The sequence below is a fragment of the Natrix helvetica genome (assembly GCF_964273705.1).
Source record: "Natrix helvetica genome assembly, chromosome: 14".
Lineage (NCBI taxonomy): Eukaryota > Metazoa > Chordata > Lepidosauria > Squamata > Natricidae > Natrix > Natrix helvetica.
The window spans coordinates 10,112,990-10,137,017 of record NC_138564.1 but is presented as its reverse complement, the minus strand read 5'-3'; the positions used below and the strand labels follow the sequence as shown (position 1 = coordinate 10,137,017).

At 47.5% G+C, this 24,028-nt stretch overlaps 1 protein-coding gene and 1 long non-coding RNA gene across 2 annotated transcripts in view; both read left to right on the top strand.

Moving 5' to 3' along the window:
* The window catches only part of LOC309399284, a 667,582-nt gene that overhangs the window by 172,621 nt on the left and 470,933 nt on the right, over positions 1 to 24,028 (top strand). The window lies entirely within an intron of this gene.
* Positions 17,719 to 24,028, top strand: part of TBX3 (T-box transcription factor 3) — a 20,146-nt gene continuing 13,836 nt past the window's right edge. The window contains exons 1-3 of the mRNA XM_081966804.1: positions 17,719 to 19,198; positions 20,796 to 21,063; positions 23,322 to 23,468. Coding sequence (XP_081822930.1) covers positions 18,804 to 19,198; positions 20,796 to 21,063; positions 23,322 to 23,468 — 810 coding nt within the window. The 5' untranslated portion in view covers positions 17,719 to 18,803. The remainder of the gene's footprint in view (positions 19,199 to 20,795; positions 21,064 to 23,321; positions 23,469 to 24,028) is intronic.

The window sequence follows — 24,028 nt, the reverse complement described above, 5'->3', positions numbered from 1 at the left end:
AAAGAGAAAAGGGAGAAAAGAAAGAAATGGAGTAAACAACACAAAAAAGGCCCTGTGTCACTTAAATGAAAGGCTGATAAGGGAAAGGAGGGGTTCAAAGGGAGAAAACTCCAAGGGAGACATTCATTTGACAAGGCTGAAGAGTTGTAGAGTGTGATTTGGACGATTAAGGGGGAGTATTTGTAGCTCAGGATAGAACTGTGGAAAAGTCCTTGCAGACTTTTCATTACCCTACTAGATAACATCAACAGTGGTAGAAGGAAGGGGGGTTTGCAGAGGGGAGGAGGAGGAGGAGGAGGAGGAGGAGGAGGAGGTGGAGGAGGAGAACTATGGGATCCTTAGCGCTCATTGAGCTTGATTGTTTCCTTGCAGGCATTTCATGACCCAACTAGGTAACATCATCAGTGCTAGAAGGGAGTGAGGTTTGCAGAGGGAAGGAGGAGGACGAGGAGGAGTGTGGGGTCCTTGATGCTCTCTAAGCTTTGCTATTTTCTTACAGACGTTTCATGACCCAACTAGGTAACGTCTTCAGTGCTAGTTTGGGTAATGAAACATCCGCAAGAAAACCAGAAAGCTCAGAAAACAACAAGGGCTACACAGTCCTCCTCCCTCCCCTTGCTCCTCCTCTCTGCCCCACTCCCTTCTAGCACTGATGATGTTATCTATAATACAATACAATAGCAGAGTTGGAAGAGACCTTGGAGGTCTTCTAGTCCAACCCCTTGCCTAGGCAGGAAACCTTATACCCTTTCAGACAAATGGCTATCCAACATCTTCTTAAAGACTTCCAGTGTTGGGGCATTCACAACTTCTGGAGGCAACTTCTGTTCCACTGATTCATTGTTCTCACTGTCTAACAACCTAGTTGGGTCATGAAACTTCTGCAAGAAAACCAGCAAGCTCAGAGAGCACCAAGGACCCCACCGTCCTCCTCCTCCTCTCCCCCTCCTCTCCACAAACCCCACTCCCTTCTAGCACTGATGATGTCACCTAGGGAAAAAGAAAAACAATAGTTTATCGTTTCATATCGTTATTTCCTGCACTTTATATGGAGTTTTAGAGCGTAATTTTCTTTGCAAGGGGATTGTGATTAAACTGCAGTAGGAGGAACCAAACAAGCAAACATCTTCCTCATTTTTTCTCCTCTTTGACATATCCTGCTACTTTTGATCAGGGAGAATATGCCAATTTCACTGCAATCCTTCTAAAATCATTGGCTTGAAAAGACTTCCTCGCTGCATGCTTACTTGGCAATCTCAATGAGCTGGATTTCCAGAAAATTTACTTGAGAAGGGTGCGATATAATTCCTCTTAAGCTCAACTTTTTTTCAAAGTCTTCGGTGGTTCAAAGTTGTATACATTAGGTATACAGATTGGCGGCAACATAAATATGGATCGTATTCACAGGGTCATTTATTCAAATACCCCCTTTCCCCCCAAAATAAGGCAGGGTGATGCCCCTGAAATGCTTGGCCTTATTTTCGGGGAGGTCTTATTATTTTTGAGGTTCAGGAGGCGGGCGAGCGGGGTCACCTCATGGCTGCTGCTGCGTTGCAATATTTTCAGGGAGGGCTTATTTTAGCGCATGCCCTCAAAAGCCCGATGGGGCTTATTATACGCGGAGGTCTTATTTCCGGGAAAACATTATATTATCGTTCACTTTTTACCATCCCTCAGATAAGAAATGTAAGACTTCAAGTGTTGGGCTAGAAATATTCTTACAAATGGACATATTTTAGCAGGAATTCATAGGATCGGATCTGGGAGGTATAGTCCAAATAAACTTGATGAACACCAGATCTGAGAAGGTTGGTTCATTTATGAACATAATAACAGAGCGATGAAGGAATGAAAGAGAAGGAAGGCAAAAGAATGAAAAAGAGGACAAAACTCCTGATCAAAAGACCCAAGCAGTGAATTTATCCTCAATACTATTAGGATGGAGGCCATTCTATTAAAAACCTTCTTTGGTCAGGAGAGGTCAAGGCCTTTTCATAACTTACATTAATGGAAAGGGAACCTCGTTTAGTCTCTGAAGATCTCACCTAACATTTAAGGATGCCAAAGGCCACAGGTGGGTTGATTTACCGTATTTTTTGGAGTACAAGATGCTCCGGAGCATAAGACGCACCTTAATTTTGGGGGAGGAAAATAAAACCAAAAGATCTGCTTCTGCCTATCAGCATCCATGGTATTCATCTGGCTAGCGTCCTGTCAGCGTGTGAGAGAGTCGAGGGCTGTTCGGAAACAAACAGTACTTGCTGTGCGAGCAACAAGGAAGGAGACAGCCAGGAGCCTGGGCGTGGCTTCCTCTGTACTAAAGCTGCATGCTGTGCTGAGATCTAAAACTAAAACCGAAAGTGAAACTTCTCTCCTTTGCTGAACTACCACGTTGGAAAAACTTGTTTTGGGTATTGTATATTTATTTCATGTGTTATATCAGTGCTGGCGAAGCTTTTCAGCACCAAGAGCCCAAACCAGAACGCCAGCTAGTCTTCACAGGCACCGGAGCAGTGAAAAACAGCCAAAAAACAGCCCAATTTTTTTGGGGGGGGGGGGGTTGGTTCTTTTGGAGCCATTTTGGGGCCAAAAATGGCCCAGAAAACGGCCTGTTTTGGGCTTTTTTTCGAGCCCCTTTCCAGCACTCCAGCACCCACAAAGACCAGCTGGTCAGCGCGCTGGAAACCAGAAGAGCAGCTGGTGACAGCGCACATGCCCACTGAGTGCCACTTCTGGTACGTGTGCCATAGATTTGCCATCACGGTGTTATATTATATATAAAGAGAAGTTATTGAATCCTGCCAAATCAGTGACTTGTATGTGCTTTCTGAATGGGATTGCTGCTGCAAACTCTTGACACCTCCTTGCAGCAAATAGCAAACAGCCAGGTCAGCTTCAGCACATTATTGCAGCCTGATTCAGCCTGAGCAGCTGATTGGTGGGGTGGATCGGCCTCCAATTAGCTGCTCCAGGCTGCAGGGATGGCCACAGACCATCGCCTCCTCCTCCTCCTCCATGCCTCACTAAATTCAGTGTATAAGATGCACCCACATTTTTACCCTCTTTTAGGGGGGGAGTGCGTCTTATATACTCTGAAAAATATGGTACGTTGGGTAGATCTATTTTGTGTGAAGGAAGATGTGAAGTTTTCTGATAGACTCCCTCTTGGCTGGCTTCCAGTCCTCATGTTTTCCCATGCCATCTGTCTTCGGCAGTCATAGTCAGAAAGGGCTTTGAAGGTGGATGAAAGGAAGAGATCCCAGGGATCACATGGAGATCCGAGGCTGCAGATTGGGATCCTGTGAAGAACAGCTTGAGCCTCCTAAATGACTAAGTCCCCGATTCTCCTCCAACAGAACAGGCTGTTCTGATGAGGCTGCAGGTGATGGAGACGGCAGGGGAAACCTCGTCACAAGAGATGGCAATACCAAGTCAATTGGAGCCCATTAAAAAAATAAATAAAAAGCTTTGAAGAGAATAAAAGAGAATATTTGTAGCTCGGGGTTGAACTGTGGGGGTGCTTAGCGCTCTCTGAGCTCGGTGGTTTCCTTGCAGACATTTCATTACCCAATTATGTAACGCCTTCATTTGAAACGGAGGAGGTTACCTAGTTTGGTAATGAAACGTCCGCAAGGAAACGATCAGGTTCAGAGAGCAACAAATACGCCCACCAAAGCTTCAGACCTGTTTAAGCATGGAGAAGAGACCAAATGGATGATCAGTTGGGCTGGCAAGTTGTTAGTAAGACAATTTGTTCTGTTCTGTTCTATTCCTTCATTCCTCTCTTTTCTTCTCTTCATTTTCTATATTCTATTCTATATTATTATATTCCTTAATTCTTCTCTTCTCTATTCATTTTCTATATTCTATTCTATTCTATTCTATATTCTATTTTATTCTATTCCATTCCTCTCTTCTCTTCTATTCATTTTCTATATTCTATTCTATATTTTATTTTATTCTATTCCTTCATTCCTCTCTTCTATTCAATTTCTATATTCTATTCTATTCTTTTCTATTCTATTCTATTCTACTCTACTCATTTATTTTATCTAATGTATCAAATTTATGTGTCACTCATTCTAAGAACTTAGTGAATGAAAGTCTAACCATTATTGGACAATTGTGAGAGTCAACCTCAGCATTTCTTTTATTTTCAAGATTCAACTCCCAGAAAAATGGAGAATGGGAATAAGCCGTTCTTTCGCTGATTAATTGTTACAATTATAATTTTAAAAAATCCCCCAATATGAGTTAGATCATTTACGTACCACTTCCCAGGGTTGAAAAAGGTGATTTCTGACCAACAAAGATGATGAAACAATAAACCCATAGATTACAGAACAGCACAATATTTTTTAGCTTTTCTACTGCAGAATAACATGATTATATTAGGGAAATTCATTAACTACAGTGGCTGGTTGGAGATACAGCACTAAGCTATGTTTTACTATAGGTAAAGGTTCCCCTTGCACATGTGTGCTAGTTGTTCCCGACTCTAGGGGGCGGTGCTCATCTCCGTTCCAAAACCAAAGAGCCAGCGCTGTCCGAAGACGTCTCCGTGGTCATGTGGCCGGCATGACTCAACGCTGAAGGCGCACAGAACGCTGTTACCTTCCCACCAAAGATGGTCCCTATTTTCCTACTTGCATTTTCACATGCTTTCGAACTGCTAGGTTGGCAGAAGCTGGGACAAGTCACGGGAGCTCACTCCATTACGTGGCGCTAGGGATTCGAACCGCCAAACTGCCTACCTTTCTGGTCGACAAGCTCAGCGTCTGAGCCACTGAGCCACCGCGCCACCGCGTCCCTCAAATGTTTTCCTTTAATGATAGCTAAGTTCTTATTGCCACCGGAGCCAAAAACTAAACAAACCGATAATGGCTTCCCGTTGAGAGAATCTATTAAGCCTTCGAGAAATTTACCAGGCATTCGGTTCCAAACATATAACCAGGCCCAGGATGAAGAATTTAAAGTTAAGCTTGCATTAAATTCTATTAAATTGATTAAATGCAGCTGATCGTCTCCCCCCCCCCCGACTTTAATAGTTCCCTATTCAGTGTCAGTATTTAGTCCAAACCCCAAGTAATTTTAGGCCTCACGAATCTTAAAAATGCTACACTGGGGCTCAAATATACGCCTTTAAGAAACCCAATCTATTTTATTTTATTTTTTGGCTAAGAAAGAAGTTCCGTTGATGTTGAAGGAACAGAAGCAAATAAATTAGTAGGTCATACTGTACAGGAGCTGGAGAGTTGGTGAGACATTTTGACTCCTAATTTGGAAACGGGCTCATCGCTGTACGTTTCATGAGAATCATTGGCCATTGGTGCAAACCTCTCAGCGACCTTAAACACTCAAAAGAGCCATTTGCACCCGTTTCTCACAGAAAAAAAAAAACACCGGGAGCCACAAAATAGTGCCTATTTCCTGAGCGGCCACCAAACAAGCATATGTACTTGAATTAAATCTTCTGTTTTCTTCTGAGACTTTTATCTTCTTGGATTTATCCATGGTGGGTCTACACATGTGACGGCGGGTGTTGCGCATTGGCGGTTGTGACGCATATTTTGAGTGACAGGGAGTCGCAGCAGAGGGATGAAAGAGCCACAGGCGGCTCCAGGGCCACAAGTTGCTGAACTCTGCTCGAGGAGGAAGACCTGCCTTCTCTCAAAGCCTACTGTATTACTTCCTAGTGTGGTTAATGCAAGGTGTATTGGCATATTTGGGTCTAAAGAGGCATCCTAAATCAGTGCTTCTCTTTGTCAGTCTGTACAGATTCACACATCCCCAGGAAAGGAGGCCAACGGGAACTGTGGGAGTTGAAGTCCAACACTTTTGGTGGACTCAAGGTTGGAGAAGGCTGCCCTACTATTGAAATAGTCGATGGCATAATGGCAGGTATAGGTCTCTTCTCAGAGTTATCTCCATGGGGCTAAGAGGGCCAAACATCTCCCTGATGCCAGTGGAGGTTCTGTGTCCTGATGAAGGTGGGCAAACTTTAGTTCTCCAGATGTTCACGAATGGCAATTCCAAACATCCGTCACCTTTGGCCATAATGGCTGAGGGAGCTGGGAGTGGTAGTTCAGCAAGAACTACAAAGCCCTTATGTTCCCCACCTTCACCCTCGGGCTATTTTGAAACTGTGAGAACATCCTCAACATTATTTTACTCCTTCTGAAAGACCTAAACTGCATCTCCTCTAGTTCAGTTCAATGGCTTCAGCTTCTTCCTTTGAAGGGAAGTGATTTCCACCATGACCAAAATGTCCTTCAGAAGAAAGCAGCATCCAAGGTTCACGTTGAGATGGACCATGTCTCTAGACCGTTTCAAGTGACTTGGCTGATTTCCACCATGAGCAAAATGTCCTTCAGAAGAAAGCAGCACCCAAAGTTCATGTTGAGATGGACCATGTCTCTAGACCGTTTCAAGTGACCTGGCTGATTTCCACCATGAGCAAAATGTCCTTCAGAAGAAAGCAGCATCCAAGGTTCATGTTGAGATGGACCATGTCTGTAGAGAAGAAACGATGGATGGAAAGTAACCAAGGAGAGAAGCATCTTGGAATTGAGGAAAAACATCCTAACAGTCAGAACAATTAACCAGAGGAACAACTTGCCTCCAGAAGTTGTGAATGTTCCAACACTGGAAGTTTTTAAGAAGAGATGGGACAGCCACCTGTCTGAAATGGTATAGGGTCTCCTGCTTGAGCAGGGGGGTGGACTAGAAGTCCTCTGAGGTCTCTTCCTTCTTCTTCTTCTTCTTCTTCTTCTTCTTCTTCTTCTTCTTCTTCTTCTTCTTCTTCTTCTTCTTCTTCTTCTTCTTCTTCATCATCATCATCATCATCATCATCATCATAAAATGCAGCAGGCCAAATATCAGGACTTAAGCAAGCCTCACCCCTTTGTGTGACTGTGTGTGAGATACATATGCAAGGAGCACTGAGTTTGAATTACCACATTCCATTGGCCTCTCTTGCCAATTCTGACACACGCCCACGCTCCACGGCTCCTGCTGGCTCTCTCATAATGGTGGCACCCTAGCCTGCTTTTTAACTATATTTAACATAATGATACGAAAGCTGTAGGCACCTTTGTTGTGCAGCTGAGGAGGGCCAAAAATCCCCTTCGGTGCAACTTAGAGCTAAGGAGACATTTGCTAACAGTGAGAACAATTAACCAGTGGAACAGAAGTTGCCTCCAGAGGTTGTGGGTGCTTCATCACTGGAGGTTTTTAAGAAGAGACTGGACAGCCATTTCTCTGGAATGGGTTAGAGACTCCTGCTTGAGCAGGGGGTTGGACTAGAAGACCTCCAGGGTCCCTTCCAAGTCTGTGATTATTAAGTAATAGAGGGAAGCTTATCCAAGAGAGATCCAATCTAGAATCAAGAAGGGATTTCTAGACACTGAGAACAATTAAGCAGTGGAACAACCTGCCCCCAGAAGTTGTGGGTGCTGCTCCAACACTGGAGGATTTTTAAAGAAGCGAGATTGGACAGGCACTTGTCCAGAATGTTATAGGGTCTCCTGCTTGAGCACAGGAGGGATGGACTAGAAGACCTCCAAGGTCCCTTTCAACTTTGTTATTCTGTTAGGACTTTATGGGCATCAAACCAACACACAAGATTGTTGTATGAGAGAGAGAGAGAGAAAAAAAAACTGGCTTAAACTCTCCCAGATTCGGTTATACTTGTTAGAGGAAAGCCGACATGCAAGTAAGTAGCACCCTCCTGCCATATTTCCAAAGCTGAAATTCAGCCTTGTCATTCTGTGCCTGAAGGCAGAGTCTGCACGAGAACTGAACTGGTAAACAAGCAGACGGATGCATTTGTCTTTCTAGCAATAGATCTTGAGAACTTCTGCTTTGTTCTTTGGAAACGGATTCTTCTCATTCATCCTCTTTCACTCTCTCTCTCTCTCTTTTAATATCCCAAATTGTCATGAGATCTTTGGAATTTAGGGAGAAAGAGGGAGAGGGAGGGAGAAGGAGAGAGAGAGAGCATAAAAGATAGATATTGAGATAGATAGATAGATAGATAGATAGATAGATAGATAGATAGATAGATAGATAGATAGATAGATAGATGATAGATAGATAGAGATAGATAGATAATAGATAGATAGATAGATAGATAGATAGATAGATAGATAGATAGAGATATGAGAGAGAGATAATGATAGATAAAGATAGTTAGATAGATAGATAGATAGATAGATATAGATAGATATAGATAGATATAGATAGATAGATAGATAGATAGATAGATAGATAGATAGATAGATAGATAGATAGATAGATAGATAGATAGATAGATGATGGGTGGGTGGGCAAGAGGAGATAGAGGGAGAGGGAGAAACAGAAAGGAGAGAAAGGGGGAGAGAGGGAGGAGGAGGAAGAGAAGAAGAAGTAGAAGAAGAGGAGGAAGAAGAAATAATAATAATAATAATAATAATAATAATAATAATAATAATAATAATAATAATAATATTACGAAAATACGTTACGACGTCCTAGGCCCCTGGGTGGGGCCCGACTAGTAATCAATGTCAAATCCGGCGAATCAACTGGCCGCTGTGATACAATCGTATAATAATAATAATAATAATAATAATAATAATAATAATAATAATAATAATAATAAACCACCCTACTTGGAACAACTTATATCCTCTGACGTTGCCTTAACAGTTCCTAGGTCCTTGGTTAGGACTAGAGCTGTTAGGCTACCAACCAGCCCCAAAGGCTGTGAATCTCACCAAAGATTAACCACATAATAATAATAATTCCCTACAGAAATAACTCTAAATCCACAACAGGAAAAGCATTTGAATACCGGGAATACTTAGGAGAAAAGCACAGGGCCCCCTAACAGCTGCCAAAAACCTAGCTACCCCTTGCAGGCTCGTTTTAATCATGGCAGCTCTCCATTCAATTCCCCCACTGCTGCTATATATGGGGATCAGGGCCTGAAGGATCGACGTGGCTTCTAATGGCCAAGTGCTCCAAAGCAAATCCTTCTGAGGTAGGTTGGGGCGGAATTCCCCCCCAAAATTCCTAAGTTTACAGACTGTCCTTGGAGCAGATGTAGAAGCCCTGAGGTTGCCCACCAGTGATGGCCAACGCAGGCAGAGAATTCTCCGTGTGGTTAAACATGATGAATTATTCCAGCCAGTGTCTCGAATAATAACGAGGTACGGGCCTGAGAGCTGGACGCTAATAAAGTAATCTTCTAAGAAAAGCTGATGAAGAAGAATTGAAGCCTTTGAACTGGGGTGAGGATGCAAATCACAGCCGATACCCTGGACGCGGTGGCTCAGGGGCTAGGACGCTGAGCTTGTCGATCAGAAAGTTCAGCAGTTCAGCGGTTCGAATCCCTGGCGTCACATAACGAGGGTGATCCAGATTCACTTAGCAACGGCGCCACGAATTTAAGCAGTGCGGCGACTCACTTCACAACCGCAGCGAGAAAATTCACCAAACGGAGCAGAGCTCCCTTAACAAATTTCTCACTTAGCAGCATAAATTTTAGGGCTCCGTTGAGGGCGTAAGTCGAGGACTGCCTGTATAATCTAAGAGTTCATTTAGTGAACATTCGACATCACAACGGCACCGAAGGAAATGGGACTTACGACCGTTTTTCACATTTACGATGAGGCATCCCCCATCATCATGTGGCCAAATGCTTGGCAGCCGACTCATCTTTATGACGGTTGCAGAGTCCTGGGGTCACGCAGGTCCCTTTTGCGACCTTCTAACAAGCAACGCCAAGGGTGGGTAGCAAGATTCTCTTAACAACCATGCGACTCCCTTGAACATTGGCATAGATTCGCTTAACGATGGGGGTGAGAAAGGTCGTAGAACAGGGCAGTGTTCACTTAACAACAGTCTCACTTAGCAACGTAAATCTTGGTCTTCGTTGTGGTCGCAAGTCGAGGATTACCTGTAAATGATTACAAATAACAAACTCCACTTGGATTCCCTGATTCCAAGATCCCTTGGGCTAAAAGTCAAGGATGATTCATCCCAGGGTGGGGCAAAAGTTAAAAACTAACAGGGAGTTAATCTTGGTTTCACCTGTCTTCTGCTGATGCCTCTTGAACTAACATTCTTACTCATCCTCCCTTCATCTCTGGCCACGCAGCAGCGTTTTAAGCCTGCTTGGAATTGACAGTTCCACTTGTTTTATCTGTAGGCCACAAATTTACAAACGACGCACCTTCTTGCAGGTGGCATCAGGGGCAGTTTCTCCCGTGCTCAATCAAACACGTGTCTTACACCTCTCTTCACCTGCTTGGCAGCCTGTCACATGCTCCTTAGCTTGTTCCTGGGTTTTAAAAATATCCTCAACTTAACAACAGTTCGTTTGGTTAGACTTAGAACTTAGGACTAACTTTATTGTCACTCTAGCTAACGGTTCCCCTCGCACATATGTGCTAGTCGTTCTCGACTCTAGGGGGGCGGTGCTCATCTCCGTTTCAAAGCCGAAGAGCCAGCGCTGCCCGAAGACGTCTCCGTGGTCATGTGGCCGGCATGACTCAACCCCGAAGGCGCACGGAACGCTGTTCCCTTCCCACCAAAGGTGGTTCCTATTTTTCTACTTGCATTTTTTCACATGCTTCCAAACTGCTATCGTGTTTTCCCGGAAATAAGACAGGGTCTTATTTTCTTTTGACCCCCCCAAAATAAGTTATTGTCCTTATTTTCAGGGAGGTCTTATTATTTTTCAAGTGCAGGAGGCGGCGAGCGTGGTCACCTCGTGGCTGCTGCTGTGTTGCAATATTTTCGGGGAGGGCTTATTTTCGGGGGAGGGCTTATTTTTGCACATGCGCTCAAAAGCCCGATTGGGCTTATTATCTGGGGAGGTCTTATTTTCAGGGAAACCGGTAGATAGCCACCAGACTTGAAATTTTGGGCTTAGACAACTTAGAACTACCCCGCCTTCGGTCTGACCCAAGCATAGTACATAAAACTATCTGCTACAATATCCTACCTGTCAATGACTACTTCAGCTTCAACCACAACAACACAGGAGTTCACAATAGATGCAAACTTAAGGTAAACCGTAACAAGCTCAATTGCAGAAAATGAACTTCAGCAACAGAGTGGTCAACGCCTGGAATGCTCTGCCTAATACTGTGGTTTCTTCCACAAACCCCAAGCCCCAAAACTTTAACCTTAACCTACTGTCAGTCTCACCCCATTCCTAAGAGGTCTTTAAGGGCCGTGCATAAGCGCCCCAGTTTGCCTGTCCTCCCTGTCCTAATAATTCCCTTGTATTCCAATTCATTTCATGTATTCCTAATCATGTCAATACTTTTTCTGCTATCTAATTCATACTTGCCAACATAAATGAATGAATGAATGAATGAATGAATGAATGAATGATTGAATAGATAGATAGATAGATAGATAGATAGATAGATAGATAGATAGAGAGAGAGAGAGAGAGAGAGAGAGAGAGAGAGAGAGAGAGAGAGAGAGAGAGAGAGAGAGAGAGAGAGAGAGATGATAGAATAGTCCTTCTTTTCTCTAGGCTGGCCATAACCGATTCTTTCCACCGGCTCTTCATACCGGCTTTAGTCTCCAGGCCCCTAATCGCCTTCTCTCATCTTCTGGCTTCCCTCCTCCCTTTCATGCTCCCCCCCCCCCCCGTCCGCCCCCTACCTTTCTTTAACTATGCCGCTCCTCCGTTAAGTCTACCTCCCTCCTTCCCCCGACCCCCCCCCTCGCCTCCCAACCCGGCTGGGCTAAGGCTAGCGAGGAGTTTGCAAGCGTTGGCCAATGTTTAACTTATATGGTTGAGCCGGCGGCTTCCCCCCACCCCGCGCCTTCGCGTTTGCTTGTTTGCTCGCGAATTAATCATCCAGCGCGCAGTCGGCGCCAAGATAGATTTATCCTAAGCGGGGGACGTGGGGTGGGTTTAAAAGGACCCGGGGAGGAGGGGACGCCAAAGCGCTTTCGCACCTTCCCGCTTTTGATCCGAGATTAGCGCAGCCTCCTCGCCTTCAGAAGGTTAGGTCTGGGGGGGGGGGGCGCTTAGGACATTCCCGCAAAGGAGGAAGTTTACACACCCCGAGCCAAGAAGGTTACGCGGAGGCTTGGCTCGGGAACCAGCCGGAGGCCGTTGGAGAGCGAGAGGAGAGGAGCCGGTTGGGCCACTGGAGAAAGAGTTTTCCCCGTTGGGAAGACAGTCAAGGACCCGTCTCCAACCGGGTGCCCTCCAGCGGTGCCTAGCTCTGGAAAGGAAGAAAAGAAGGAAGGAAGGAAAGAAGGAAAGAAAGGCAAACCAATAGCAATACCAACCGAAATAGCAATAGCAATATTCCTTAGACTTATATACCACTTCACAGTGCTTTCCAGCGCTCTTTAAGCGGTTTACAGAGTCAGTCTATTGCCCCCAACAATCTAGGAAGGAAGGAAAGGAAGGAAGGAAGGAAGGAAAGAAGGAAGGAAGGAAGGAAGGAATAGCAATAGCCCTTAGACTTATATATCACTTCACAGTGTTTTTCAGCCCTCTCTAAGCGGTTTACAGTTAGCCTATTGCCCCCAACAATCTGGGAAGGATGGAAGGACGGAAGGAAGGGGAAAGGAAGGAAAGGGAGGGAGGAAAGGAGAAAGGAGAAAAGAGGGGGAAGGAAGGAAGGAAGAAAAAAGGAAACACGAGAAAGAGAAAAAAGGAGACAGAAGAAAGCATAAGAGAATAGGGGAAAGGAGCAAGGGAAGGAAGAAGAAGGAAAGAGGGATGTGAGAAGAGAAAAGGGAAAGAAGGAAGGAGAGGAAAAAGGGAGAAAAAGGGGGAGGGAGGGAGGCCTCTTAGATGCCCACAGTTCATTCAAAGGCCCAGTCTCTGGAGGAGATGGACTTTCTGCTTTAACATACAACCCTCAAAATCTATACCCTATGTGTATAGCCCATCTGCCGGTATTGTGGCATTGTGTGAAAAAAAAAGTGAAAAAACGGAGCCCACCAGAAGCCCAATTAGGGTAGCACTGCTTAGTTCTTAACCAGACCATTTCTCCGGAATAGGAGTTCCCGAAATATCCTCCCAAAAGTCCCTAAAGTTTAACAACTCCTTTTCCACCATCAGCCTGGAAAACCGCCTGAACTTCGCAGTCAATTAGAAACCCAGCTCTCTTCCGGCTCAAAAGCTTTTAAGGCCGTTTTTTTTAAAAAAAAAAAACGGAGAAGGAGGCCACCTATCTTAGGTCCGACAGAAATCAGCCAGCGACCCCAGCGACCCTCAACCACGTTTCAAGGGTGTAAAATGAATCTGGATGCCCCATCCACGCGCTTCCTTCTCTTCCTGGCCCAGTGACTTCAAGGGAAGGGGAAACAAATGCAGATAGACACCAAGATGGGATGGGGGGGGGGGAGACGGTGTGGCGCGCGCGTGCGCGTGTGTTTGCGAGAGTGTGTGAGAGAGGGGGAGGGGAAGAGAGAGAGAAGAAAGAGAGAAGGGAGGGAGAGAGAAGAGAAAGATGAGAGAGAGAGCAGAGAGAGAGAGAGAGCAGAGAAAGAGAGAGAGAATGGAGGAAGAGTGAAGAGAAAGAGAAGAGAAAGAAGAGAAAGAAAGAGAAGCGAAAGACAGAGAAGGGAGGGAGGGAGAGAAGAAAGAGAAAGGGAAGAGAAAGAGGAAAGAGAAGGGAAAGAGACAGAAGGAAGGGGCAGAGAGAAGAGGGAGAAGAGAGAGAAGAAAGAAAGAGAGAGAAGAAGAAAGAAAGGAGAGAGAAAAGAGAGAAAGAGAGAGAGTGAAGCTTTGTAGTTTTCTGGATCATTGGGTCTGTAACGTCAAGTCTTTGGTAACACGGAGTCTAGCCTTAATTGTCTCTGTGTGTTTGTTTGTCTGGCCCTTCGGCTTCTTTCAAGGCGACCAGGAGGGAAGGGGAGATATTTTGGGGGGTGGAAATGATCCTGGAGGCTGGTTTCCTGCACGGCTTTCAGCCCCCTGGCGCCGGAGAGCTCTTAGCCTTCGCTTCGAAAAATGCAGTGTTAGGAAAGCTAATCGCGTTAGATGTTCCGCTCCTATCTTGACCACGTTTGCGCCGCCGCCGCCGCCGCCAAAGCAGGCCTCTCGTTTCTCCCTCCGACTAATACAAACGTCCTGAGTGTCTCCAAATACACAATCCCTTTTATCTCTTTCAGGAGTGGAGCAGGGCGGGGGGAGGAGGGAGGGGGGGAGAGACAGAGAGACCGACAGAGAGAAAAGGAGAGAGGGAGAGACAGAGAGAGAGAGGAGGGGGGGAGGGACACAGAGAGAGGACAGACAGAAAGAGGAGAGAAGAGGAGAGAAAGAGGGAGAGGGGAGAGAGGGGAGAGAGAGGAGAGAGAGAGGGAAGAGAGAGACAGGGAGGGGAGAGAGAGAGAAGAGAGGAGAGAGAGAAGAGACAGAGGGAGAGACAGAGAGGGAAAGAGAGAGAGAGAGAGAGAGTGTTGCACACAACTGTTTGTGAAACCCTTCCACTAACCCAGTGGGCATGATTCCCTGGCTTCAGAGGCAAACCAACACACACCTTAGATTATCATGAAACTAACTTGGCCTGGCCTTGATAGGTAGCCAATAGGCTTTTCATGGGCCTGATTAGGCACAGCGTCTCTCTGTGTCTCTTTCTCTCTCTTTCTTTTTCTCTTTCTCTTTCTTTTTCTCTCTTTTTCTCTTTCTCTTTCTCTCTCTCTCTCTCTTTTTCTCTTTCTCTCTCTTTCTGGCGCTTGACTGGCGCTTCTTCCTGAGCTAATCCTGCTAGTGGGGGGAGGTGAGAAGGAAGCCAGTTCCCCCCCCCCATTCACCTCTCCCACAGAGACCTTTCCACCTGCGGGAAAACAGGGTGCTGCAGGCAGTGGTGAAATTCATTTTTTTTTTACTACCGGTTGTGTGGGCAGGGGAAGGATACTGCAAAATCCCCAACCGCTCCCCATTCCTGGGGAAAGGATACTGCAAAATCTCCATTCCCTCCCCACTCTGGGGCCAGCCAGAGGTGATATTTGCCGGTTCTCCCGAACTATTCAAAATTTCCGCTACCGGTTCGTCAGAACCTGCTCAATTTCACCCCTGGTCCAGGGAACAGAAGCTGCTGCTTCATGTTCCCCACCCCACCCTCTCTTCAAGACCCCTATCCCCTCTCCATTCGCCCAGAACCCCAAAAGCCAGGGTCTCCTATAACAGACAGGATTGGAAGAGAGCCGAAACCAGTTACCAGGCGGATGGGAAGGGGAAGGGGAGGAGCCCACAGACACGCGCGCGCGGAAACCCGCCTCCCGCTTGCTTCCCCCCCCCCCCAAGTCAGACCGTCCCTCTTCCTCCTCGCTGGCTGACTACAAGCCTTCAAGAGAGGGCTAGTCACATTCCGCCTCTCCAAAATCCTCCGAACCGGTAGCGACGGAAAGGCAGGAGGGCAGGCGAATTGGGGAGGGAAGGAGGCTCCCTTCGACACACACAGAGATGTTTAAACAACACTGAAAAGCGAGCAGAGCGAAGGAAGGAGCCGCCAGGCCTACAGCGGCTTAGCAACAGTGGAGCGAACTTGGTAGAGAGAAAAAGCCAAAGCCATCCAGACGCGTTTCAGCCGGCAGGGCTCCCGCGTTGCAGGGGAGGGGGGGGGGTAGGCGCAGGTAGGCTCTAGGAGGAAAGGGGGGGGGTTGAAACCAGACTGGCGTGATCGGAGGGGGTCGGGGAGAGGTGAGCCGACAGCCACGCAGAAAGCTCGTCTGATCTCAAAAAACGCGCCGCCCGCGATCCTTTCGGGGTTGTCTGAAGAGGTCGTCAGCTGAGGAACCCCCCCAATCCATCCCTATTCCCGAGCCTTCCCCATCCCACACACACAGTCTGTTGACACTTAGGCAGGCGCTATGTAAACATTGCATTGGTTTAACGCATTTGAAGCACACGCGCCCCCACGCGCAATTTCCATTCTGTCTCTGTGTCTCCCTCTCTCTCTCTCCCTCTCTCTCTCTCCCCCCTTCTCTCTCTCTCTCTCCTCTCTCTCTCCCCCTTTCTTTCCTCTGTCTCTCTCGGCGCTTTCTTCTCCCGACCCTGGATGCCCTCCAGGCAATCTGTACTACAATTCCCATCCTCCCCCACTTCCTTCTACCGACGCCTACTTCTCCTCTTCTCCCGGAATGCAACCCGTCCTAATTCCTGCCGCTTCTGGAGGATCGCGTCTCCCATCCCCCTATCCCTCAGGACTGCGCTGGAAGGGATGGGTGTTGTAGTCCGAGAGGGCTGGGCACCAAGAAGGCGGAAGGCCGAGCTCATTGGCTTCCAACAGAGCGAAAACAACTGGCAGTAATTTATAAGCCCCTAACCCACCCCCACATACTCACAACGGAGGGTTCGAGAGAGGAACGCGGGGAGGATGCGGGCATTCCTTCGTAATCGCTCGCACTGAGTCAGGGGAAGGAGCGCGGCGCGTGTGTGTTTGTGCAACTGGGGTGGGTGGAGTGGGGGGGGGGGAGAGACGAAACGGGGCTGCTTGAAACCCAACACAGACGCTTCTCCCATCTTGATAGACCGCCCTCCTCGGAGGGGAGAGCGACGTAGGCACCAACGCGCGTGGAAGCCGAGCAGAAGGGAAAGGATGCCCATCGGGGAGGCTGGGCGGGCGGGGAGGCACACGCGTGTGCCGGGGAAGCCGGGAACAGCTCGCCCCGCCCCACGCGCCCTTTCACCTTTTACAGTCCTCGCCGAGACACACGTGCCTTCACTCTCCTCCTCCTCCTCCTCGCTAGCCAAAGAAAGGGAGTCGGGAGAAGTCGCAAAGGCGTCCCAAGCTGAAATCTGGGCCAGGGGAGGGGCCAAGAAAGAGAAGGGGGGGCGTTTCTTAACCCCCCCCCGTCCCCTTCCTCCTCCTCCTTTTCCCTCCTCCCTTTCGTTGGAGCGAGGCAAGCCCTCCCTGCGAAGCCCCCTAGAGGCGTCCCTCCCTCCCCAAACACACTCTCGCCTGTCTGCTTCTCCAATGCCCCCACCCCCCACCCCGCGGCTGCTACTCCAGACGCCACTCCCCCTCCCCTCCTCCTCCGGTCCTGGTGACAGATCCGCTGGGCCCGGAGCACTTGGGGATGCAGTTTTGGCGTTTCCGACACCTTTTTTTTTATATACCTCGGGCTCCCCGTCCGTCCCCCAACCCCCTCCTCTCCGCCCGACCTGTCAGAACCACGCCTCTGGAGCCAGGCAATTGGTCCGCAAGCGTCAAAGGGCCAATCCAGGCGCCCACCGCCCCGCTCGGCAGCCCAGCGAAGGCCACCAAACAACCGGGCGGAGAGAAGCGGCCGGGCTTAGAGGGAGAGAGAGACTCACACCCGGGCGCACGCACGCCCTGCCACACTGCCGCCCAGTCACTCGCTCTCACACACACACATACACGCCATCACCACCAGCAAAGCGCGCACTCGCTCGCTTTCCCTCCCCCCCGCCTCCCATCCATCCACACTCGCGGCCGCGCGCACACCTTCCTTCCTTCCCTCCCTCCCTCCCGGCGCGGGACTTGGGGAGCCGAGCGCGGCGGCGCTTCCTCTGGCTGGCTGCTTCGCAGAAAGCCGAGGAAGGGAAGAGGCGGGGTGGGTGGCGGGGGAGGGGAGGGAAGCGCCCGACTTAGCACAAACTCGTTCCGGCTTCCTCGACTGCGCAGCGCACAGCCGAGCAGTCAATTTATTCGCGGAGTCTTGCCCTGCCTCCCGAGTTCTTTCCTCGCGGGATCGGCGGGGGGAGGGAGGAGGAGGAGGGCGGGGGTCTCACACATACCAGGGGAGGCCAAGCGGAGGAGGTTGGGGAGGAGGAGGGAGAAGGAGAGGCGAGCCAGCCGGCTGGAAGGAGGAGAGCGCCGGAGACGGAGAAGGAAAAGCTGCGGGGCTCCGGGCGAGACAGCTGCGCGGGGGCTGGAGGAGGAGGAGGCGCCAGCCTTTGGCACCTTTTGGAGGGTCTTCCTTTTGGAGAGAGTTTTCCGCCCCGCCGGCTCTTCTGCTTCCTCGCCTCGTCCGGGCGCTTCGATGAGAAGCCGCTCCGATCGATGCCGTTGCGGCGGCGCCTCCAGTTTTCTCCGCGCCGGCAGCTGGGAGATAATGGCCAGGAGTTGAAAAAGGACTAAGAAGCGGGAGGAAGGGAGAGAAAGGAAGGAAAGGGAAGAGGAGGAGGGGGAGAGGAGAGACCAGCGGCCCCAGCCCTCGCGCGACCTCTGCGGCGGCAGGGACTAACCCGAAGCTTCCCCGGGCCCCGTCCACCTCACCCCATCTGCCTCCTTCCTGCTTCTCCCCCCCCCCTCTACGTGGGCATAGCCCCGGCCAAACTTTCCCTCTTGTTCCCTTTCGCCAATATAGCGGTGGCGGCGCAAAGCGATCCTTTGCAATCCTTGCAAGGATAAAAAGCTTAGATCTTCTTTCTCATTAGCAGGGGGCGCGTCAGCTGCCAAGTCCGATAGATAGATAGGACAGACCCACGCAGAATATTCAAGGCACTCGCACGCACACACCCTTCTTCCAGCAAGGGCGACGAAGCGCCGGAGCGCAGTTTCCCCCTGGGTCGGTGCGCGGCGGGGGGGGGGGGCGGCCATGGCCTCTAGCTTGGCGCCGGCTGCCGGGATCCCGCGGTGAGACTCGCTTATGGTCGCTTGTGACGAGCGGCCAGCCCTGTCTTCGCCTCTTTGGCCCACGGTCCCCACGCGCTTTCCCCGGGGCCAGATCCCTTCTGCCCGGTGGAGGGAATCGGGGCAGGGTCTAAGAGGGGCCAAGCTGTGAAGCCCCGGTGCAGGAGAGAAGGGAGAAGAAGAAGGAGGACGAGGAGGAGGAGGAGAAGCGACCCCGGCGGACTGAGTTGGATGAGTTTCTCCATGAGAGAGCCCGTGATTCCTGGGACCAGTATGGCTTACCACCCCTTCCTACCTCACCGGGCGCCGGACTTCCCCATGAGCGCCGTTTTGGGACACCAGCCTCACTTCTTCCCGGCTCTGGCCTTGCCACCCAACGGAGCGGCCGCTCTTTCCCTGCCCGGAGCTTTGACCAAACCGATTATGGATCAACTGATCGGGGCGGCGGATTCCGGCCTCCCTTTTTCCACTTTGGGACACCAAGCCGCGGCTCACTTGCGGCCTTTGAAAACGCTGGAGCCCGAGGAAGAGGTGGAGGACGATCCCAAAGTCCACCTGGAAGCCAAGGAGCTTTGGGAGCAGTTTCACAAACGGGGCACCGAGATGGTGATCACCAAATCGGGAAGGTAAGCAGGCGGCGGAGGCTGCCCCCTTTCCAGCCGATTCCCTAAAGAGAAACTGTTCGGCTGTTGTCTCGCGGGGGAGGCGGGAGAAGGGAAAAGGCCGCTTTCTGAAGGACGAAGTGAGCCCCGTCCTTGTGTAAAAGCCTCCGTGCACGCCAAAAGAACCCCCAAATCCTCACCCACGAACCCGCAAACTTGCCCTCCTTCTTGGTAGAAGGAGAGAGATCTGGCTGCCTTCTGGCTGTCTTCTCCCGGGATCTTTCTTTCCTTCGGAGTTTTGCAAACTTTACAACTGGATCCCTTCCCAGCAGCAGCTACTTCCATTCCACTCAAAAAAAAAAAAAAAGCTTGTTTCCTTCCAAGAAAATTGGAGAAGGAAAAGCAAGGATGAACTCATGAACTCAGACCCAAACAAAAATTGCCTACAGCTCTTTTCCGGTCATAAAAATATACTTTTTAAAAAAAGAAATCACTTGGTGCTGGGTGCTTCCAAATGCGAAGCCTTTACTTTCCAGGAAAAAAAAAGAAAGGAAAGGATCAGAAAAGGGAAACAGGAAAAAAAGAGAGAGATTTTTGTCACCAATAAAGTTAGCTATGATCTGGAAGGCTGTTCCTTTTCGGTTGAATCCCAGTTTTTAAATCAGGTATAAGAGGCTTCCCGGCTCACCTAGGCCTCACTGTTAAATTCTGGCACATTTGGAAAAGAAATATATGGAAGAACGGATTCAAATTTTGGAGGGAATGATCCGCGTTTTTCCCGCCACTGTAATCACCCCTCTTCCTCATTTAAAACTTTCTAAACTGCTGTGGTTGTTTAAAGTAACAACAATTTGTTGTTTAAACAACTGTGGTGTTTTTTTTAATGCAAAGGAGGACTTTCCAGTTTAATGTGCACCTTAAGAATTAGGGGGGGGGGGGGGAACAGGCGTCCTTGAATTATTTCCTTCTAATGCTGGGACGAAATATAATAGTTGGGATTTATTATTTATTATTGGGATTTATTAAGAGCCATTCAAAATGGTCCGAAATCAAGGAAGAATTGGCGAAAAGAAAACAGTTTAAAAAAAAACGGGGTGAAGTTTGCAGTTATTGGTGTGCCTGTGTGTGTTTGTGTGTGCGTTGGAGGAAATTGTTGTTTCTCAAAGGGAACCCAACAAGATCTCCCCCCCCCTGCAGAGATTTCTATAGAGGGATTTTTCGGCCTAGGTTAAGTCTTAACCAGCAAAAAATTTGCACCAACCAGCAAAAAAAAAAAAAAAAACTTTGCAGGTTTGGAAATGATATTTGGAAATCATGGGGGGGGAGTGTGGAAATCATGAAAGCCGAGCGTACGACACCCCCCCCCCATTTGTGAGATATCAATATTATAAATTGATAATGTTAATATAACAACTTATAGCGTTTTCTATAAGCTCGAATGCTCAGACTTTAACAAACAGGATTCCCTGTAAAATACGTGTGTACTACTAACAGATCTTGACTGTTGAATTTTCAAATGATTCTGGGAAGGAAGGAAGGAAGGAAGGAAGGAAGGAAGGAAGGAAGGGGGCAAAACAAAATAAAACAATGTAATATGACATAACATTCACTTTGTCTCTAGGAGAATGTTCCCACCTTTTAAAGTGAGGTGTACGGGTTTGGATAAAAAGGCGAAGTACATTTTATTGATGGACATTGTAGCGGCAGACGACTGTAGATATAAATTCCATAATTCGCGGTGGATGGTGGCTGGGAAAGCCGATCCCGAAATGCCGAAAAGAATGTATATCCATCCGGATAGCCCAGCAACGGGTGAACAGTGGATGTCAAAAGTCGTCACCTTCCACAAACTGAAACTGACCAATAACATCTCGGACAAACACGGATTTGTAAGTGCTTTTAATTTGCTTCACGGTTTTAATTTGCTTCACGGAGTTTTCCCTGAACTCCTCATCTTCCCCCTTGACCCAACGCTGGTCTTCATGTAGATGATGATGGCGATTTATTAAACATGAAACTCAGTCAACTGAACGTGTAACAAACATATCACAAATATCATTGACTGGCGCTGAGCTTTGATACAGTTGCTGCCAGCCTCCTAGGGATCAATCAAGTATCTTCTTAAAATCTACCATGATTATTATTATTTCTTTTGTTCCTTAAACATGGAAGTCAACGGAACATTTAAAAATGTGTCACTAATACCAGTGACTGGTGCTAATGGTTGATACGGTTTGCTGCCAGCGTCCTAGGTATCAACCAAGGACCTTCTTAAATGTAAGATGTTCTGAGCATTGCAGGAAGCTTTACTTTCTCGATGTATTTTTTAAAATACAAAATACATGTAGATTATTATTGTTGTTATTATTATTGCTACTACTACACTGGTGGTAGTAGTAGTAGTAGTAATAATAATAATAATAATAATAATAATAATAATAATAATAATAATAATAATAATAATAATATAAAAGTAGTATTATTACTGTTAATAGTAGTACTATTAGCTATTTGCAAAATAGGGCGACTAGAAATTCAGGCCTATTAGAGAAATGGGGCAAAAGTTTACTTCCTTATTAGAACAAATACAGTGCTTTTAATTCACTTAGTGAGCTTTCCCTGAACTCCTAATCTTCCCCCTTGACCTAACGCTGGACTTCACCTAAATGATGATGATGATTATATACTTTATTCATTAAACGTGAAACTCTGTCAACTGAACATTCAAAAATGCATCACAAATACCACTGACTGGTGCTAATGGTTGATACGGGTTGCTGCCAGCGTCCTAGGGATCAACCAAGTACTTTCTTAAGATGTAAGATTTGCCGAGTAGCGCAGTTTTTTACAGTTCAAAGTGTTATTGCAGGAAGCTGCAATACTACTACTACTACTACTAGTAGTAGTAGTAGTAGTATTAGCTATTTGCAAAATAGGGTGACTAGAAATTCAGGCTCGTTTAAGAAGATGGGGCAAACATTTATTTCTTTATTAGAAATGGTTGGAAATCTTTTTTATGCTTGAAATGGGCTGTCAATTGTAGATTCCAGATTTTTTTTTTTTTTTTGCAATAAAACTCTGGGTTTTTAAAGGAAGTTGGGGGAGGGAGGGTCAAGCCTATCTTTTGGCCCTAGGATGACCTGTTAGAATATCATGTTTGGGTTTTTTTAGGGAGGCTTGGCATGCGGGAATGGGAGAGAAGAATAAAATTATGAGGGTAGGACCAGGAGAATGAGAATCAAATCGGCTGAATAAAAATCAAATCGCCGTGCGAATCTCCGAAAGGAAACTATCCCAAATTGTAGAAGCTGGCCTTTGTACATTGGGAAGAACTGAATCCTATTTAAAGTGGGATGGGGAGAAGGAAAGGAGAAAGGAAAGGAAAGGAGGGAAAAAACCTCTATGATATGAAAAGAATGTATTTCATGGTTAGACTTTATTTTTCAAATAGTCCATTCATATCACCCTTCCTCCAAATATAATAGTTTCAATATAAAATGAGGTGGCATGCAATGTTTTCCTTTTAAAACCAATGAATAGACTAGTCTTTGTGAATATCTACCTACCTACCTACCTACCTACCTACCTACCTACCTACCTATCTATCTATCTATCTATCTATCTATCTATCTATCTATCTATCTATCTATCTATCATCTATCTATCTATCATGTCTGTCTCTGTCTCTCTGTCTGTCTCTGTCTGTCTGTGTGTGTGTGTGTCTGTCTCTGTCTGTCTCTGTGTGTGTGTGTCTCTCCCTCCCTCCCTCCCTCTCTCTCTCTCTCTCTCTCTCTCTCATCTTACATATACCCATGCATAGAGAGACACATATTCCTGCTCTATCTCTCCACAGTTGGGATCCTTTCCCTTATTTTAGGCAATGGTGCCTTGGATCTGGATCTCTACAAATTGCGGGTAGGGGACGGAGGAAGAGGACCGTTGGTTGGAAGTAGAATTATTCATAAAACCATCCAAATATGCTCCCAGGAAAGATCGGGGAAGCTACACAGGGCAGGGTAGTAATTGGGGGTGGGGGAAGTTGAGTGGCCCTGTTTAGACAGAAGGTGTGCAGGGCTCCCTTTCCCCTCAATTAAATCTTATTCTCCTAACTCTGTTTCTTTTCTTATTTTCTCTCTTTCTCCCTTAGACCATCTTAAACTCTATGCACAAATACCAGCCTCGGTTCCACATTGTCCGAGCCAACGATATCCTGAAGCTACCTTACAGTACATTCCGCACTTATGTCTTTCCGGAAACGGAATTCATTGCTGTCACAGCCTATCAGAATGATAAGGTAAGGGGATTTAGATTGGAAAGGGAGTGAGTGGGGGGAGGGTTTTTGTGTATGTGTGTGTGTGTCCACCGACATGAGCTTCAGATAAGGCTTCGATTTGAGCAGGAAGGGCTGGGAGATCTTCCCAATGCAGGTATCAGAATTTCCCCGTCTTTTCCCCTTTCCCCCCCTCCTTCCGTCTTCTTTTTTCCTTCACTGCTTCAAGAAACCGTGAATTAAATATCCTGCTGGAACCTGGGGGGGGGGGGGGGCTTGGGTCAAGCTGATTAAAGAGGAGCGGGTATTATTATGGGGAAGGGTGTTAATTGAATTTACTGCTCTGTGCCTGCCATGGAGTGGGGACAACCTCAGCCGAAGGCTTCCACTCCCTCCTTAGGAGGGATCTTGGCCACGGAGCCAAAAGGAAGTTTTGGTTTTCCATTAATCTCTCGTCTTCTTCTTCTTTTTCTTTTTGTTAGGGACTTGGTTGTGTGTATAGGTCTGGGGGTTGAGGGGGTAGGGGGTATTTGGATCACGGAAGAAGCTGACCTCACTGACAATATTTAGGGACAATCTTTGGA